Source organism: Dreissena polymorpha, chromosome 11 (genome assembly GCF_020536995.1).
Source record: "Dreissena polymorpha isolate Duluth1 chromosome 11, UMN_Dpol_1.0, whole genome shotgun sequence".
Classification (NCBI taxonomy): domain Eukaryota; kingdom Metazoa; phylum Mollusca; class Bivalvia; order Myida; family Dreissenidae; genus Dreissena; species Dreissena polymorpha.
In genome coordinates, this window is record NC_068365.1 from 86,590,862 (window position 1) to 86,608,451 (window position 17,590).

General features: G+C 37.8%; 1 protein-coding gene across 1 annotated transcript; it reads right to left on the reverse strand.

Annotated features, from left to right (window-relative positions):
• Positions 1-1,330: 1,330 nt before the first annotated feature.
• On the reverse strand, positions 1,331-11,860 carry LOC127849998 (uncharacterized). Its single transcript, XM_052382732.1, has 4 exons — positions 11,130-11,860; positions 10,182-10,256; positions 7,426-7,554; positions 1,331-4,925 (listed from the first exon to the last, which is right to left on the reverse strand). The coding sequence occupies exons 1-4, from the start codon at positions 11,845-11,847 to the stop codon at positions 4,717-4,719; spliced, it is 1,131 nt and encodes a 376-aa protein (XP_052238692.1). The 5' UTR covers positions 11,848-11,860; the 3' UTR covers positions 1,331-4,716.
• Positions 11,861-17,590: the final 5,730 nt, after the last annotated feature.

Genomic DNA, 17,590 nt, shown 5'->3' on the forward strand with positions numbered 1-17,590 from the left:
CAATTTATGCTTTTAGCTCTAGCAGCCCCAATAGGGGCCAATTGCTCCCATATGAACAAATTTGAGAAAAGGGCTTTATAAACATGCCACAGACCAAGTTTGATGAATAGCCATCAAGCGGTTCTTGAGAAAGTCATTTGAGATTTTTCTATTTTTAGCTCTAGTGGCCCCTTATAGGAGCCAATACCTCCCATAAGAATAAACTTGAGAAAGGATCTTATAAAGATCCTACAGACCAAGGTTTCATCTTCATCTTTCGTATAGAGGACAAAATTCAAAGACTGGAATGTTCCAAGTCCTACGGTGGGTAGAGGTCAAGAGTCACCTCTCACAAGCTGTACTAAAGTCATTACGGAGATATTTACAGATTATAACTATGTACACACGTGAGCTGACTATGCTTATGAAGATTATCAAGCGGTTCATGAAAAGAAGTTGTTTCAAGGTTTTTCTAGTTATAGCTCTAGCCGCCCCAAATAGGGGCCAATTACTCCCATTTGAACAAATTTCAGAAAGAACCTTAATTGATGCTAAACACCAAGTTGAATGATGATCCTTCAAGCGTTTAATGAGAAGACCTTTGAATGTTGTTTTCATTTTGGCTCTAGCTGCCCCTAATAGGGGCCAATTGCTCCCATTTGAACAAATCTGCAAGGATGCTACAAACTAAGTTTGGGTTAATTTTTAGTTATGGACCTTGTCAGTGAGTATCTATGTCTATATTCAGATTAATACCTCTGATAGTATCGAAGATATTTAAAAATGTCCAGTTTTTACACGCAGATAATCGTATCGTGGTATATACCTCAGTATGGACACACACGACACACTCATAGTATGTCACAGTTGTATCGTGGTTTTTACCTCAGTATGGACACACACCTCACACACTCATAGTATGGCACAATTGTACCGTGGTATATACCTTAGTATGGACACTCACAGCACACTCATAGTATGGCACAATCGTCCCGTGGTATTTACCTCAGAATGGACACACACCTCACACACTCATAGTATGGCACAATCGTACTGTGGTATATACCTCAGTATGGACACACACGACACACTCATAGTATGTCACAGTCGTATCGTGGTATTTACCTCAGTATGAACACACACCTCACACACTCATAGCATATCACAATCATACCGTGGTATTTACCTCAGTATGGACACACACACAGCACACTCATAGTATGTCATGTCTATATTCAGATTAATTCCTCTGATAGTATTGAAGATATTTGAAAATGTCCAGTTTTTACACGCAGACAACAACCTGGCTGTGACAATACCCAAACAGTCAAAGTAAGAAAGCAAATAAAAATCAAGAATTCGTAACTTTTATTATAAGGAAGTATTTTAACACGAGGAACAAAAATAAATAAACTATTTGTAAGGAAGTATTTAAACATGAGGAACAAAATAAACTATAGCTGTTTTTCTATAGCTTACTTGCATATTAATAATTATGCAATAAGAACTGTCTCATCGCCCTCAACTATTCAAAGTGCTTGTCAGTAGAAAGAGAGCTTGTCAGTAAAAGGTGAAGGCCATGATGGTAAACAACTATTCCCAATAGTGTGCATGGTTAACAAGAAAACCTGGACTGAAATGAATTTTTTTATCGAAAATCATGATACATGTATTTCTAAGTGTAAAGGGACCATTACTCCCCAAATTCTTGTCTTTAAGCAAGTAACACCTAGTTTTTGAGTCTGGACAATCCAATAACAACCTTGTCTAAGATTTTAGAGGGTAACATTATGACTAAGTTTCAGCAAGATTGGGACCAAATTGAGAACTTTTCGAGTGTTAACAAGGTTTTTCTATAAATTGACCCAGTGACCTAATTTTTTCTCAAAACAACCCAATGTGGAACTCATCAATAGTAACATTATGACCAAGTTTCATTAAGATTGGGCCAAAATTGTTACAAAGTAACGCAACACCAGGAGTCAAAAACACCCCTCCTGCAGGAGCTTGGTAGTATTTATATGAGCGCAGTCATGGAGAAAGGTCCCTTACAGGAGGTCAATAATAAACTGAGAAAATGTAAGTAGAAAATCTGTTTTGAACTCTGGCATTGAATCCATCAAACAACATGTGGTACTACATAAAAGACCTAAAGACACCACAGCATTCTTTCAAGTAAACATGCAGTCACAAGTTTCTCAGTGTTATATCCAAGATTATTTGATAATGGTTATGGCAATCTTTATATCAGTGCAGTCATTCAATAAATCCCTTACGAGAGATCAATTCCTATCGGTAATAAAGAAGTTATTTAAATTCGAACATTTTCAAGCTCAAATGTTTGCCAAAGGGATATAAACACCCTAATGAGCACATTTTAGGAAACCAACAAAGTTTTAGTATCAGAATTGCTCAGAAATATAAAATACCGAAGGCAAAAAGGCATGAGCAAAAATTCTAAAGTGTTAATTGTATGATATATAATATCAGGTGAGCTAATAAACATATATAATAAACATGATCTGTCTAGATTTATCTTTTGAAATAACAAGATGTGTTTGTGAAACACAATGTCCCCCTATATGATGTTTGACCTTGTAGGATGACCTTGACCTTGTGAAGGATGACCTTGACCTTTCACCACTCAAAATGTGCAGCTCCATGAGATACACATGCATGCCAAATATCAAGTTGCAATCTTCAATATTGCAAAAGTATTCATAAAATAAGCGATTTGGGCCACATATATTTGACCTCTGACCTTGAAGGATGACCTTGACCTTTCACCACTCAAAATGTGCAGCTCCATGAGATGCACATGCATGCCAAATATCAAGTTGCAATCTTCAATATTGCAAAAGTATTTATAAAATAAGCGTTTTGGGCCACATATATCTGACCTCTGACCTTGAAGGATGACCTTGACCTTTCACCACTCAAAATGTGCAGCTCCATGAGATACACATGCATGCCAAATATCAAGTTGCTATCTTCAATATTGCAAAAGTATTCATAAAATGAGCGATTTTGGCCACATATATTTGACCTCTGACCTTGAAGGATGACCTTGACCTTTCACCACTCAAAATGTGCAGCTTCATGAGATACACATGCATGCCAAATATGAAGTTGCTATCTTCAATATAGCAAAAGTTATTGCAAAATGTTAAAGTTGGCGCAAACAGACAGACCAACAGACCAACGGACCAACAGACAGGGAAAAAAACAATATGTCCCCCACTACTATAGTGGGGGACATAAAAATATAATAAACTATTTCAGAATTGCTTAAACAATAAAAACAAGTTACTCAAATAATAACTAGAACATTGTTAAACCTTGTTTGAAATAACAAAAGAACACCTAAAAAGGAATTACTACTACATGAAATAAGCTCATACTGAACTGTTTTATAAGTATTTACAGTATTTCTTTCATTAAATGATGATTAATTATCCAGACAGTGTTGTTTCTCTATAGTATTTTTGTCATATATTGATGGTCAATCACCTTAACAGTGCTCATTCTCTACAGCAATCCAATCACACAACAATTATATAATGATGGCCAATTAGCCCAATAGTGGTCATACTCTGCAGTAATTCAATCACTGTACATATAATCAATGACGATCAATTAGCATAAAAGTGCCTGTCCTCTGCAGTAATTCAGTCACATAATGAGGATTAAAAGTAGCCTCACAGTACTCATTGATGATCAATTAGCTTAACATTGCTCACACTCTGCAGTAATTCAATCACTGTACATATAATCAATGACGATCACATAATGATGATCAATTAGCCTTACAATGTTTATCCTTTACAGATGATCAATCTTAAAATGATGATCAACAAGCAAATTCGTTGAATTGATATCCCCCGCCACATACATTTTGTTCAAGGATGGGTGCAAATCAGACGGATGAACATACTGACAGATGGACGGATGGACAACACCAATTTGATATCCCTCCGCCTTTGGCGGAATATAATTATGAGATGGGGAAGGACAGACAAGTCAGCGACTATATGCTCTCCCTTGATGGAGCACAAAATCTCTAACCTGTAATTTTAAGTACAAAGATGAATACATAATTATGGGAAAAATGCTGGTCAGTTTAGGGGTTTAGCGTACAACCTTACATGAAGCATTTGTGTAACCTTGACCCTTGATGTGAATACCTTGATGCATAGTAAAGGAATAACTAAATAATGAAGAATTCATCAAATTTGTGACCTTTGACCTCAATGTGTGACCTTGACCTTAGCCCCTAGGATTATGGGTGTTGAATGTGAAGCACCCCCAGATGATTGAGAACAGCCATGGCAAGTTTCGTGGCTCTGGCTCATGTGTTAATGGAAATAAATCTCTAAGCTTATATTAAAAAGCATTTTTTCAAGATACAAAGGGCCATAACTCCGTTATTAACAGATGGTGTACAATGCCATTTGGCGTGCATCATCCTCTTATCCATATATACACTCATACCAAGTTTCAATGAAATCCGCCAAAGCACTTCCAAAGTATGGCTCTGGACACAACAGTGCCGGACGGACAACGCCAAAACAATATCCCTCCGCCTATGGCGGGGGAAAATTAGCCTTACAGTTCTCATTCTTTACAACAATTCAATCACATAATGATTAACAATTAGTCTAATAGTGCTTATCCTTTACAGTAATTCAGTCACATAATGACGATCCATTTCAGTAAATTAGCCTTACATTCTGAATGTTAATATCTTTTTGTTTTCCGTTTCTCAGCCATTATCCAATTATGGACAGTGTTCTTAATTTTTTTCCAGGTGAGGTTCTGAAGAGCGTCATGTTTCCTAGAAACCTTTTCACACTCATCTTTCTGTAGTTCCCTTCTCATTGCTATATTTGTTTTGAACAAAGTTTTAAGTAGCCTGTGCTGATGTTCTGTAAGCTTCACTACTTCTCCTGAAATATATCAAACATTAATTGAATGACAAGTCAAATGATTCGCCTCACAATAAACCTGGAAGCTTTTTTTTATAGAACACCATTTCTGTTTCCCCCATAATACTTTTTAAACATTGGCACACAACAGTTAATGTGAAACAGACCCATTCAATAACATTTTTAAACCAAGCAAGGGCTTGGATAGAGAACACAGACCTGCACACAAAACTCCCCAAACTAACACAGTGGTATTTGCACACAAAAGATGGTTGACAGTTGTTAAAGCCAATGATTTATTATGGTAAATAAGACCATGGTAAAACTGGAGTTTCTATTGCCAAAATTAAGAACCATTGTCAACAAGAGCGATCAATAATCGCAGGTGTCACCTAATGAGAGCCAATTTCAAAGATAAGTGTTTTCAACAAAGGGAGATAATTTGAAAATGGGAAAACCTAGAGTTATGGTTTCTTGACCCTGAACTTCCTCTTAAGGAGCTTTATAATTGTTTGAAGTTAGAAGCTGATAGCTTCCATACTTTTTGAGATATGACAAGGACAAGGTTTTTGAACAAAGGGAGATAATTTAAAAATGGAACCACTCAGAGTTATGGTTCTTGTCACTGCACTTCCCCTCAATGAGCTCTATAACTGTGTGAAGTTTAAAGTTGATAGCATCAATAGCTTTAGAGATATGCTCCCGACAAAATTTGTGACGGATGGACGACAAAGAAGTGATCCCTACATGTATATGTCGCGGCTACTTTGTACCAGGCGACACAAAAATGCATACAAGAGGGCCATCATGGCCCTTAATCGCTGAAAAGTTTACAAATAATAAAAGGATGTTTTTTAAGTGCAATTGTTTTCATAATCATTGTTTTAATGCGCATTATAATCAAAATTTCATTAATTCGATAAACCAGTATAACTATTTTATAAAGTCGAAAAAATGGTATTACTTAAAAAAACATTCGATAAAAGCTGATAAGTCTGAAAAATAATCAAATATTTTCAAACATTTAAGCGATGACCTTTCCCCATTTCCTGTCAATCACTCATTGTTGACAAATATCTAATAATAGGCAGTACAACAAGTTAATAATTTTGTTAATTTAATTTGATTCAGGCAGTTTTATTCGTTTCAGAGATATTTAGTTTTTTCCTTCTCCTCAAAAGTGGCTAAATTGGACTTACGAGGGTTTCGAAAAACAGAGACGATTTTTTAAGCATTCTCGGTTTCAACTACCACCATGGAAAATTTATTTATAGGTTAATACCACATCAGATAGAAAATCGCTGTACAAATTAGAATCAATATGGTAGAGCAAAGCATGGGAAAATTGTTTCATTGTATCAACTTTATGCATACACCTGCTACCTATTACAGTTGTTACATTGCAGATTTTAATCATAATTTTTTTTGTCATGTAAGAAAAATCATTAAATAGGCTCTGGAAATCAATAATTACTAGAAGGTTGTTTTTGGAAATAACAAATGTCTCCCGATATGTAATGTAATTATGGAACATAAAGCCAAGAGTGCGTAATATTAAAAAAACAAGAGATGTGTTTGAAAGAAACACAATGTCCACTAATGCGCCGCTTTTTTTGTTGTTGTTGACCTTTGACCTTGAAGGATGACCTTGACCTTTCACCACTCACAATGTGCAGCTCCATGAGATACACATGCATGCCAAATATCAAGTTGCTATGTTCAATATTTCAAAAGTTATCACAAAACTTTAACCAATGTTAAAGTTTTGGGACAGAATGAAGGAATGGCAGACAGACCGCCAAAAACAATATGCCCCCGATCATTCGATCCGGGGGCATAATTATCTGTGTTGAACAAAATGAAAATATGCACGACTAGGCAAGACATTAATCATTCCTATAAAGTTTTATTTAAATACAAGAAATAGTATAGGAGAACCGCTTTGGACAAACTTTATTCTAAAATGACCATAAAAGGGCAATAACTCCGTCAAAAAATATCAGAGCGCAACAAAATGACAACATGCACAACTATAGACCTCATACTGATCACTTGTGTGAATTTTTATTAAAATCCAAGCTATAGTTTAAGAGAAATGTTCCAGACAAACTTTTTTTTTAATTTACAATTAAAAAGCCACAACTCCACCAAAAATTATTCAAGCGGAACAAAATGACAATATGCAAAACTAGACTTCATAATCATCATTCCTGTGAAGTTTTATCAAAATTGGACCAGGAGTATAGGAGATATGGAGTGGATTTTTTTTTCTACAATGACCATTAAAGGGCCATAACTCAGTCAAAAATTATCCGTGCAGAACAAAATGATAACTAGACTTCATACTAAACATTCCTGTGAAGTTTCATCGAAATTGGACCAGGGGTATAGGAGATATGGAGCGGACAAAATTATTGGGATCAATTGATAAATCAGTGGACCCTAGGGAGTCATTCTTTTTAAATAACATACAGATGTACAAACACAGCATGTGCAAACGTAGCTAACAAAATGAACCTACCAGTCTTGGGCCGGTTATTGCCACTTTTCTTGGGCTCTGTCACCTTATCCCGATTAGATCTGACACTACAACCCTGTACAGCACCCAGTGTGGATACTGGCACAGTCTCCATATCTTCCTCTATGGCATCTGGAAGAGGGAGAAAAAGACAAAAAGGTAATGCAGATTGCAAGAAAAGGAGTTTTGTACTGATCTAAATAGACAGCAGTGCAATCATAGAGAGGTACACACCCCCACTAAGTACCCCAAGATCATACTGAGGTATTCACATCCACAGATGACAGCCATTAAAGAACATACAGAGGTATATATGTACCAAGTGCTAAGAGAAGAGGAAATGAAGTCCAGCAGGAAATGCGGCACACAAAGCGCACAGCCATTTCACAAAACAAAGAGCATGCAGCCTAAAACCAACATATAACAAGCAACAAACAGACCAAGACAACACCGACAAGAAGCCGACATAACATTTGAGCAAATTTGGTAGAGGTCCACTAGACAATGCTACATGACAAATATCTAAGCTCTATGCCTTGTGGTTTAAGAGAAGATTTTTAAAGTTTTTCCTGCTGGTTGCCATGGCAAATAGTTGGCCAAATAGTTTCAGAGGAGATGTCATTTGAAAGTGTGGACGGACTAACAACGGATATTGAGTGATCACAATAGCTCACCCTGAGCACCTTGTGCTCAGGTGAGCTAAAAATACACTGTTTGACACCTCTCCAACATATAGGGACAATCACATGGAAACATGGAAAGCGTGCAAAACAGAAAAGTAAAGCAGTAGTTTGAATCAAATCCTTCAGGTAATCACAAAAATTGATTTAAAGTGCACCAAAACTTTAACTGGAAATTTTAAGTTAAAAGGGGGCACTTCTTGAAAAATTTGGGAGAGTTATATGGCCCTCCAGTCTTCTGATGTGGGTGATAACGAGGAACAATTAGTTTAAGTTTTAATCAAATACAGTAAAAATGTACTGAAAGTGCATCAAAACATTAACATAAAATTCTAAGTAACAATGGCTGTTTGTAAAACATGCATGCTCCCCATATGGGCTGTCAGTTGTAGTGGCAGCCATTGTGTGAATACGTTTTTTGTCACTGTGACCTTGACCTTTGACCTAGTGACCTAAAAAATCAATAGGGGTCATCTGACAGTCATGATAAATGTACCTATGAAGTTTCATGATCCTAGGCCTAAGTATTCTTGAGTTATCACCCGGAAACCATTTGACTGTTTCGAGTCACTGTGACCTTGACCTTTGACCTAGTGACCTGAAAATCAATAGGGGCTTATCTGCCAGTCATGATCAATGTACCTATGAAGTTTCATGATCCTAGGCCTAAGCATTATTGGGTTATCATCCGGAAACCATTTTACTGTTTCGAGTCACTGTGACCGTGACCTTTGACCTAGTAACCTGAAAGTCAATAGGGGTCATCTGCCAGTCATGATTAATGTACCTATGAAGTTTCATGATCCTAGGCGTAAGCATTCTTGAGTTATCATCCAGAAACCATTTTACTATTTAGAGTCAGTGTGACCTTGACCTTTGACCTAGTGACCTGAAAATCAATAGGGGTCATCTGCCAGTCATGATCAATGTACCTATGAAGCTTCATGATCCTAGGCGTAAGGATTCTCGAGTCATCTGGAAACCATTTTAATGTTTCGAGTCACTGTGACCTTAACCTTTGACCTAGTGACCTGAAAATCAATAGGGGTCATCTGCCAGTCATCATCAATGTTCCTATGAAGTTTCATGATCCTAGGCCTAAGCGTTCTTGAGTTATCATCCGGAAACCATTTAACTATTTCGAGTCACTGTGACCTTGACCTTTTACCTAGTGACCTGAAAATCAATAGGGGCCATCTGCCAGTCATGATCAATGTACCTATGAAGTTTCATGATCCTAGGCCTAAGCGTTCTTGAGTTATCATCCGGAAACCATCTGGTGGACAGACCGACCAACTGACGTGCAAAACAATATACCCACTCTTCTTCGAAGGGGGGCATAAAAAGGGGGCATAATTCATTAAATATTGGTTATGGACCTTGTGTCATATGATGTCCACACTAGTTTGAATCAAAAACATCCAGTACATGTAATTACAAATATAGATTGAAAGTGCACCAAAACTTTACCCTGCAATTCTAAGTTAAAAGTGGGGATAATTCTTGAAATATGGGTAAGTTATGGCTCTTGTGTCAAATGGTATATGTGTTGATCAGGAACACATTTTTTAAGTTTGAAACAAATCCATCACGTAATAATAACAAAGTTAAAGAGAAAGAGCAACAAAACCTTTAACCAAGGTGTGGAGCGGATGCAAACACCAATGCATGAGTGAGTAGTATGTATATACCGGTATATATATATATATTTCAATACTGTACCAGTATGCTGTTCTAAAACAACTTACAGGGGTACAAATGCACACTTTTTCAACAAGCTTTATACATACATTTAAGTTTCAAACTTAAAATGTGGGAATTAAATATGGCCTTAAGAGTTGAAAACAAGAGCTGTCACCATAGGATGATTTATGCTCCCTTTTTCCGTATTTTTGTAAACCTAAACGCAGTGTTTTTCCACATTTTTGGAAACCTAAACGCTACATTGTGTGACGGAATTTTAGACGGAAGGGCAGACAGACAGACGGACAGTACGATCACTATATGCCCACCTTCAGGGGCATAAAAATGTGCTCATGAACAGTGGGCAATGTATGGAATATATGAATTTTAGCTTACTTTCAGTCAAGTCATCTGCTTCATGAATTTCCTCTTCATCATTGCTATCCTCACTCTCACTGTTTACACCATTATCTGTCAAAGGAAGAACAATAGCATTATCATGACCCTGCATCACTCAAAAAGAAGACTGTAAGAAGGAAGACATCTTGCCTTATGTCCTAGTTGCTGACCCAGATTCAAATCTCACCTACAATTATACAGAGAACCATTCTGTCCAAGTTTCATTGGGATAAAATTGAAAATGTGGTCAAAAGGCTTTTCTAAAATTTGGCCCCATGCCTTAGTGTCTTATCCCAGATTCAAACCTGACCTACATTTTGCACAATCATTCTGATCAAGTTTCATAAGGAAGAAGTTGAAAATGTGGCCGCATCTACATACCAACTCGACTTACAGGAAAACAATCTTGTAAATCTCATCAAAATCCACTCATTAGTTTCTGATTAGATTCAATAACAAGAAGTTCAGTCAGTTTTCATACAAAGGGCAATAACTCCTGACCTGTCTGATCTGACCTGACCGACTAGGCCGCTAGGGGAACAATCTGGCAAAATTTGGTCAAAATCCACCCAGCAGTTTCTGACTAGATGGGCAAGTTTGGTCAAAAACCACCCAGCAGTTTCTGACTTGATGCAATAACAAGAACTGCATATGGAACGACTGATAGGGGAACCTAAGAAAAATGCAATTTGAAAAGGATAGTGGGCTAAACATGGTGTTTAGCTTGTTCTTTTTTTTCAGAAAACAATATTCTGATACTGATTATATTAACTGATAATCTGATGTTTGATCAATTAACCAGTTAAGCAGTTAATATATTTTATATTGCCACCCCTAAATTATTCAAAATTCATACACTGTTGCTTTTCACACAACTTTGTCAAGACTCATTTTCTTTTCTCATCTTACCTTATTCAAGATCTATGTCATCAATGGACTTCCCGCTGAAATGTCCAATAGTTCCCTTGTTAAAGGCTGTCAGAAGACATCCCATCCTAGCCACTTCGATTATTTCTTGTGGGAGGCGATAGAATGATCTATGAATATTGATGTCATGCCCCATAAACCTTGCCAATACTTCCAAATCGTTTTTGCTGAGATTCAAAATCTGGACCACTGTGGCAACATGCTTCCTCAATTTTGTACTAGTGACACTTTCTGGGCATTCCAGACTTGCTTCTTTTGCAAATTTTCTTAAGACGTCTGCACTTCTAAGGGGAAACTGCGACCCAGAATTGGATCTTGCAAAAACGTATGCATTTTCTTTATCTACACCTGCGTCTGCTCTGTATCTCAGCAGAAGATCAATGTTTTTTTGTATGTCTGGAGTAAGAAGGACTGCGACAGTACGATCCCTTTTCCCACGAATTTCAACTCTGGACAGTGTTCTCAAAAGGACTTTCTCTGTTTCACTTAAAGAATCTTCTACTTCTTTAGGTGCCTGCTCTGATTTATTTTTTCTGTTTTCATAATGCACTACTTCAATTCTCTCTGTTTCTCCGCCACGCCGTCTGTTGAACAGAACAAGTTTTGCCAGTGTTACTTTGCTGAGAAGCTCCCAGTTATGTTTAAAAAATCTCTCTTGCAAAGCTTCCGTCAATGATTCAGAAGTTTTCTGAAGGTGTGTCTGAAGCTTTGAAATGTCTTCAGACAGAGGCAGCATCTTCTGCTTGTTCCTCTTGTTATCTGTAAGTGTATGCAAGGCAGCGTAAGAAATTTCATTTGTCCATTCCTCTTCACAAACATTCAGAAACTCAATGGCTTTTTCCTTAACCATCTGGTGGACAGACAGACAGACATAACAAGAGATGTGTTTGTCAGAAACACAATGCCCCCTATTGCGCCGCTTTGAAATAATTATATATTTTTTTTTTACCTTTGACCTTGAACTTTCACCACTCAAAATGTGCACCTTCATGATAACGCTGCTTTGAAATAATTTTTTTTTTTGACCTTTGACCTTGAAGGATGACCTTGACCTTGAACTTCCACCACTCAAAATGTGCAGCTTCATGAGATACATGTACACATGCATGCCAAATATCAAGTTGCTATCTTCAATATTGCAAAAGTTATGGCCAATGTTTAAGTTTTTTCTGACGGACGGACAGACTGACACACTGACTGACTGACGGACGGACAGTTCAACTGCTATATGCCTACCGGGGGCATAAAAAACACTGGTACTGGTCTGTTCTAGGCTATGTTGCAACCTACCATCCAAGCAAGCGGAGGCACACACAGGAAACAGTGCAATTATACAGAGGTACACACCCATACAAAGTCCTCAAGATCATACTGAGGTATTTACGCATAAAGATGACAAACAGCTGTTAAAGAACAGAGGTACATTCATAGCAAGTGCTTAAGTATCTAACCAATGAACCTACCAGTGATGTGCTTGAAAGCGTCATTTATATGAGGCTTTGACACCTCATCTTGTTTTGAACCGACACTGCAACCCTGATGTACAGCTGCGGTCGGGGATATTGGCACAGCCTCCACATCCTGCTTTGTGTCTAGAAAAAGGAGAAAAAAACACCATGTTAATGTAGACTGTAATGAAGTGATCCAGGTAGTTTGTACTGGTCTGTTCTAGGCTATGTTGCAACCTACCATCCAAGCAAGCAGAGGCACACACAGGAAACAGTGCAGTTATACAGAGGTACACACCCACACAAAGACCTCGAGATCATAATGAGGTATTCACGCATAAAGATGACAAACAGCTGTTAAAGAACAGAGGTACATACATAGCAAGTGCTAAAGTAACTTACAAAGGTACCTACCAGTGATGTGCTTGAAAGCGTCATTTATCTGGGGCTTTGACACCTCATTTTGTTTTGAACCGACACTGCAACCCTGGTGTACCGCACTGGTCGGGGATATTGGCACAGCCTCCACATCCTGCTTTGTGTGTAGAAAAAGGAAAAAAAAACACCATGTTAATGTAGACTGTAATGAAGTGATCCCGGTAGTTTGTACTGGTCTGTTCTAGGCTATGTTGCAACCTACCATCCAAGCAAGCGGAGGCACACACAGGAAACAGTGCAGTTATACAGAGGTACACACCCACACAAAGTCCTCGAGATCATACTGAGGTATTCACGCATAAAGATGACAAACAGCTGATAAAGAACAGAGGTACATACATAGCAAGTGCTAAAGTAACTAACAAAGGTACCTACCAGTCATGTGCTTGAAAGCGTCATTTATCTGGGGCTTTGACACCTCATTTGGTTTTGAACCGACACTGCAACCCTGGTGTACCGCACTGGTCGGGTATATTGGCACAGCCTCCACATCTTCCTGCACGCCATTTGGAAAATAGTGAAAAAGACACAGGTGTAATACAGACTATAATGAAGTGACCAGTTCTGTACTGGTCTGGTCAAGGTCATCTGGACTTACAAAAAACCTGCATTCAAACAAACCTTAAGTATACAAGTTTCAGTGCAATAGTAAAGATACTGATGTAGCAAGTGCTAAAGTAACTTACAAAGGTACCTACCAGTGATGTGCTTGAAAGCGTCATTTATCTGGGGCTTTGACACCTCATCTTGTTTTGAACTGACACTGCAACCCTGGTGTACCGCACTGGTCGGGGATATTGGCACAGCCTCCACATCCTGCTTTGTGTCTAGAAAAAGGAGAAAAAGACACCATGTTAATGTAGACTGTAATGAAGTGATCCAGGTAGTTTGTACTGGTCTGTTCTAGGCTATGTTGCAACCTACCATCCAAGCAAGCAGAGGCACACACAGGAAACAGTGCAGTTATACAGAGGTACACACCCACACAAAGTCCTCGAGATCATACTGAGGTATTCACGCATAAAGATGACAAACAGCTGTTAAAGAACAGAGGTACATACATAGCAAGTGCTTAAGTATCTAACCAATGAACCAACCTGTCATGTACTTGAAAGCGTCATTTCTGGGGCTTTGACACCTCATTTGGTTTTGAACTGACACTGCAACCCTGGTGTACCGCTCCTGTCCGGGATATTGGAATACCCTCCACATCCTGCTTTGTGTCTAGAAAAAGGAGAAAAAGACACTATGTTAATGTACACTGTAATAAAGTGATCCAGGAAGTTAAGCACTGGTCTGGTCTTTGCTCTCCAGAGCTACACTAAACATATGGTCAAACAAGAGCTGTCAGCATCTATAGGATGACTTATGCCCTCTTTTTCCACATTTTTGTAAACCTAAACGCAGAGTGTTTCTCCACATTTTTTGAGAGATTTTGACACATATATTTGACCTTAAAGTTTTGGGACAGACAGAATGACAGACAGGCAAAAAACAATATACCCCCTCTTCTTCGAAGAATGGGGCATACAAAACCTTAAGAAAGCACTTAGTAGCAAGAAGCAGTACCATCATACAGAGGTATAATGTCATCTACTTTTCATTTCATCTAAATATCTTTACTATTGACAAAATTACCAATGAAAAACCGAAAGCTATGTTGTTTTGTTGCGGTAACGCACCTTCTTGAGTAAAATAACATACAACGTACAAAATACCAGAGATGTCCCGCAAGTATGTATCCAATCCCTTGAAAAATGGAAAAGTTATGAACCTAGTAAGAAACAGACACTATTGTCTTTCCATTTTTAAAGTGTTTAACCTCTGTGGTTTTCACAACAAACCAGTTACCAGTTCCTGTTTATTTGTATTCGTTGCTATATGTAAACAAGTAAGTTTTAAATACCAACAGTGTCACTGCAAAAACTTGTGTTATGCACAAATATTTATCGTTATATCAGTGAAATGAAGTGTAAGAGGTAAAAACACAATGAAAGGCCTAAACAAGTTTCTTTGTCACAGTTGAAAAGGGGAGCTTTATTTCATACAGATAATGATGATGATGATGATGTCAAAGGAGCTGGCTTTGAACCTTCCTGTTCTAACAGTGCAGAAAAGGACTCATCTACATGCATATCTGGTTTTTAGACCAGACAAAAAGGGTTTAGCTTAATTGGTAAGACTGGTGTTGCAACTAGAGCTTTGTCACAGACGTGACGAAAACCCCCACATGCCGCATTGACACAGAATATTTTGCATGTTGTCTTCTGATCACAAAAAACAGTGGACACCAATCTCAATGTTTAAAGTGACCCCGTGACCTGGTTTTTGACCCTGCATGGCCTATGTTCGAACTCAACCTACACATCATCTAGATACAACTTCTAACCAAGTGTGGTGAAGATCGGATGAAAACTACTTGAATTAGAGAGCAGACACCATGCTGAATGTGTAAAACGTACTAAGTGACCCAGTGGCCTAGATTTTGACCCGGCATGACCCATATTCGAACTTGACCTAGACATCATCTAGATACAACTTCTGACCAAGTTTGGTGAAGATTGGATGAAAACTACTTGAATTAGAGAGCGGACACCATGCTCAATGTTTAAAACGCACTAAGTGATCCCTTGACCTAGTTTTTGACCTGCCATGATCCATGTTCGAACTTAGCCTAGACTTCATCTAGATACAACTTCTGACCAAGTTTGGTGAAGATCGGAAGAAAACTACTTAAATTTGAGAGCGGACACGGACCGACCGACAGACAGACAAGCTCAATCCTATATATCCCCCTAAACTTCGTTTAGTGGGGGTATAATAAATAATCAACTCCCTTTTGGTTGTTGTGTAGATTTGTTTGTCACCTCTTACCAATTTACTTCAAGGTTTAAATTTTGTTGAATACCTCTATCTGTAGGTAGTGTGTTTCTAGTGTGTGTGTGTGTGGCTCTTCCTCACAATGTCTGTACAGTAAATGTTTTATTAGACCTTTGTATTGCATTAGTGCACTTTTTGACCACAATAACTTAATGCTGTGGGTTTGAACTCTGCTTAGGCCGTACAACAAGTTGGTGGCCTCTTAGGAGGTGGTTACTTAAGTTATGACTTATACAATGTATATGATAATTTTGTGAACTGCTTGATAAAAAAAATAAATTTAAACTGTTTGCAGGGTCAAAACCCAATTAATGAAAGATAAAAACCAATAACATGGAATGTTTCTTTTTCAGCAGATAAAGATTGGAGCGATTCTAGAAATGAGCCATCCAGTATTGCTGAAAACATCTCTTCAAGCTCTCCTGGGTCCAAAATGAGCACCAAAGGCCAAAGCGTCAAAGGTGTTTCTGATTATTGTAATAAATGAGGTCATAGACCATGATAGTTTTGCCTGATGAGCGGGCTTTGCAAGCCGTCAAGTCATCTCTGGTCATTATTTCGTAATTGTCTTTAATTCATATATTTGTTACCTATACGATAGACTATGGATACCTCTGTCTGTATGTGTTCAGTTGAGTACGTTGAATTTTACTGTGTGTGTGGTGTGCCTGGTACCTCACAGCATTTTAACATTTCCAGATTTCAATCCTTATAAATTGCATATACATTACAGCAGTGTGTTTTTAACAAGGGTCTCTGTAAACTGTGGGTTTGAGTCCCACTGAATACACAAAATCTTTTAAAAATGTAGGGTCTATGCTTATTAAAGGTGGTAGTGATATAGCAGTTATGGTATTGCCAGAAACAGCGGTAATGTAAATAGGTTCAGTGTTCTGCTGTGAATCTGTACTGTTGGGGACAGGGACCCTTTAGGGTTAAAAAAGTGGAGACAAAAGGGAAAAATTTGGGGACAGAGAAATACATTTGTAGCAGAATTACATTTTCAGAAACTAATAACCTTTAACTTGCAATCTTAAACTGGCTAGATTTATTCCTACAGCCAGTCCACAGGATGTTACATTCTAATTCAAACTTGAACATTTTTTAAATTTTTTAAAACTGTCAAACAATTGTCAATATATTAACAAAACTTTGAACAGTTACATGTATTTAATGTCTACATTTACGTCTGTCTACATCTGCTTCAATGGAATTAGAGGCAAAGATTCACATTTGCTTTACATTTCTCCAGTGATCTAAAGCCTTTTCAAATTAGAATTACCGATAGTAAAGGCTTTTTCTTGTTTGGGCTTTATGCACAAACTGCATGTCATTTTGTTGTGTCAAACAGTAACCAAGAAAATTCTCAAAGCCAATTTGCTTGGCATGTACGTTTCGGGGCAGACTTTTTTTTCGGCATTGCTAAACGATGTTGGTACTTGGGAAGACTCTGTTGGGGTGTTATTACTATCGATATATTTTCTTATTTTACTTGCCGGAGGAAAAAAAACTCAAAATAGATTTTGTTTTCTTCGGCCGGTCACTTTCCGCCATTTTGATAGGTGTGGAAATTTCCTTGATAACTGATTGGTTGTTATAGTCTCAACTTACCAACGAAATAGAGTGTTATTAAAGTAAATTAAGGATTGGCAGCGAAATGACGTCACGTCCAATGAAATAATTTGTTCTAATTATGCATTTACTCGATTTCTT

Excerpts from the sequence above, each read along its gene's own strand:
- LOC127849998 (XM_052382732.1), bottom strand. The coding sequence starts at position 11,847 with ATGCTGCCTCTGTCTGAAGACATTTCAAAGCTTCAGACACACCTTCAG. Across the intron at positions 10,257-11,129 it reads GGGAACTATTGGACATTTCA|ATAATGGTGTAAACAGTGAG; the intron begins GCGGGAAGTCCA and ends TTCCTTTGACAG. Across the intron at positions 4,926-7,425 it reads CAATAACCGGCCCAAGACTG|GAGAAGTAGTGAAGCTTACA; the intron begins GTAGGTTCATTT and ends GATATATTTCAG.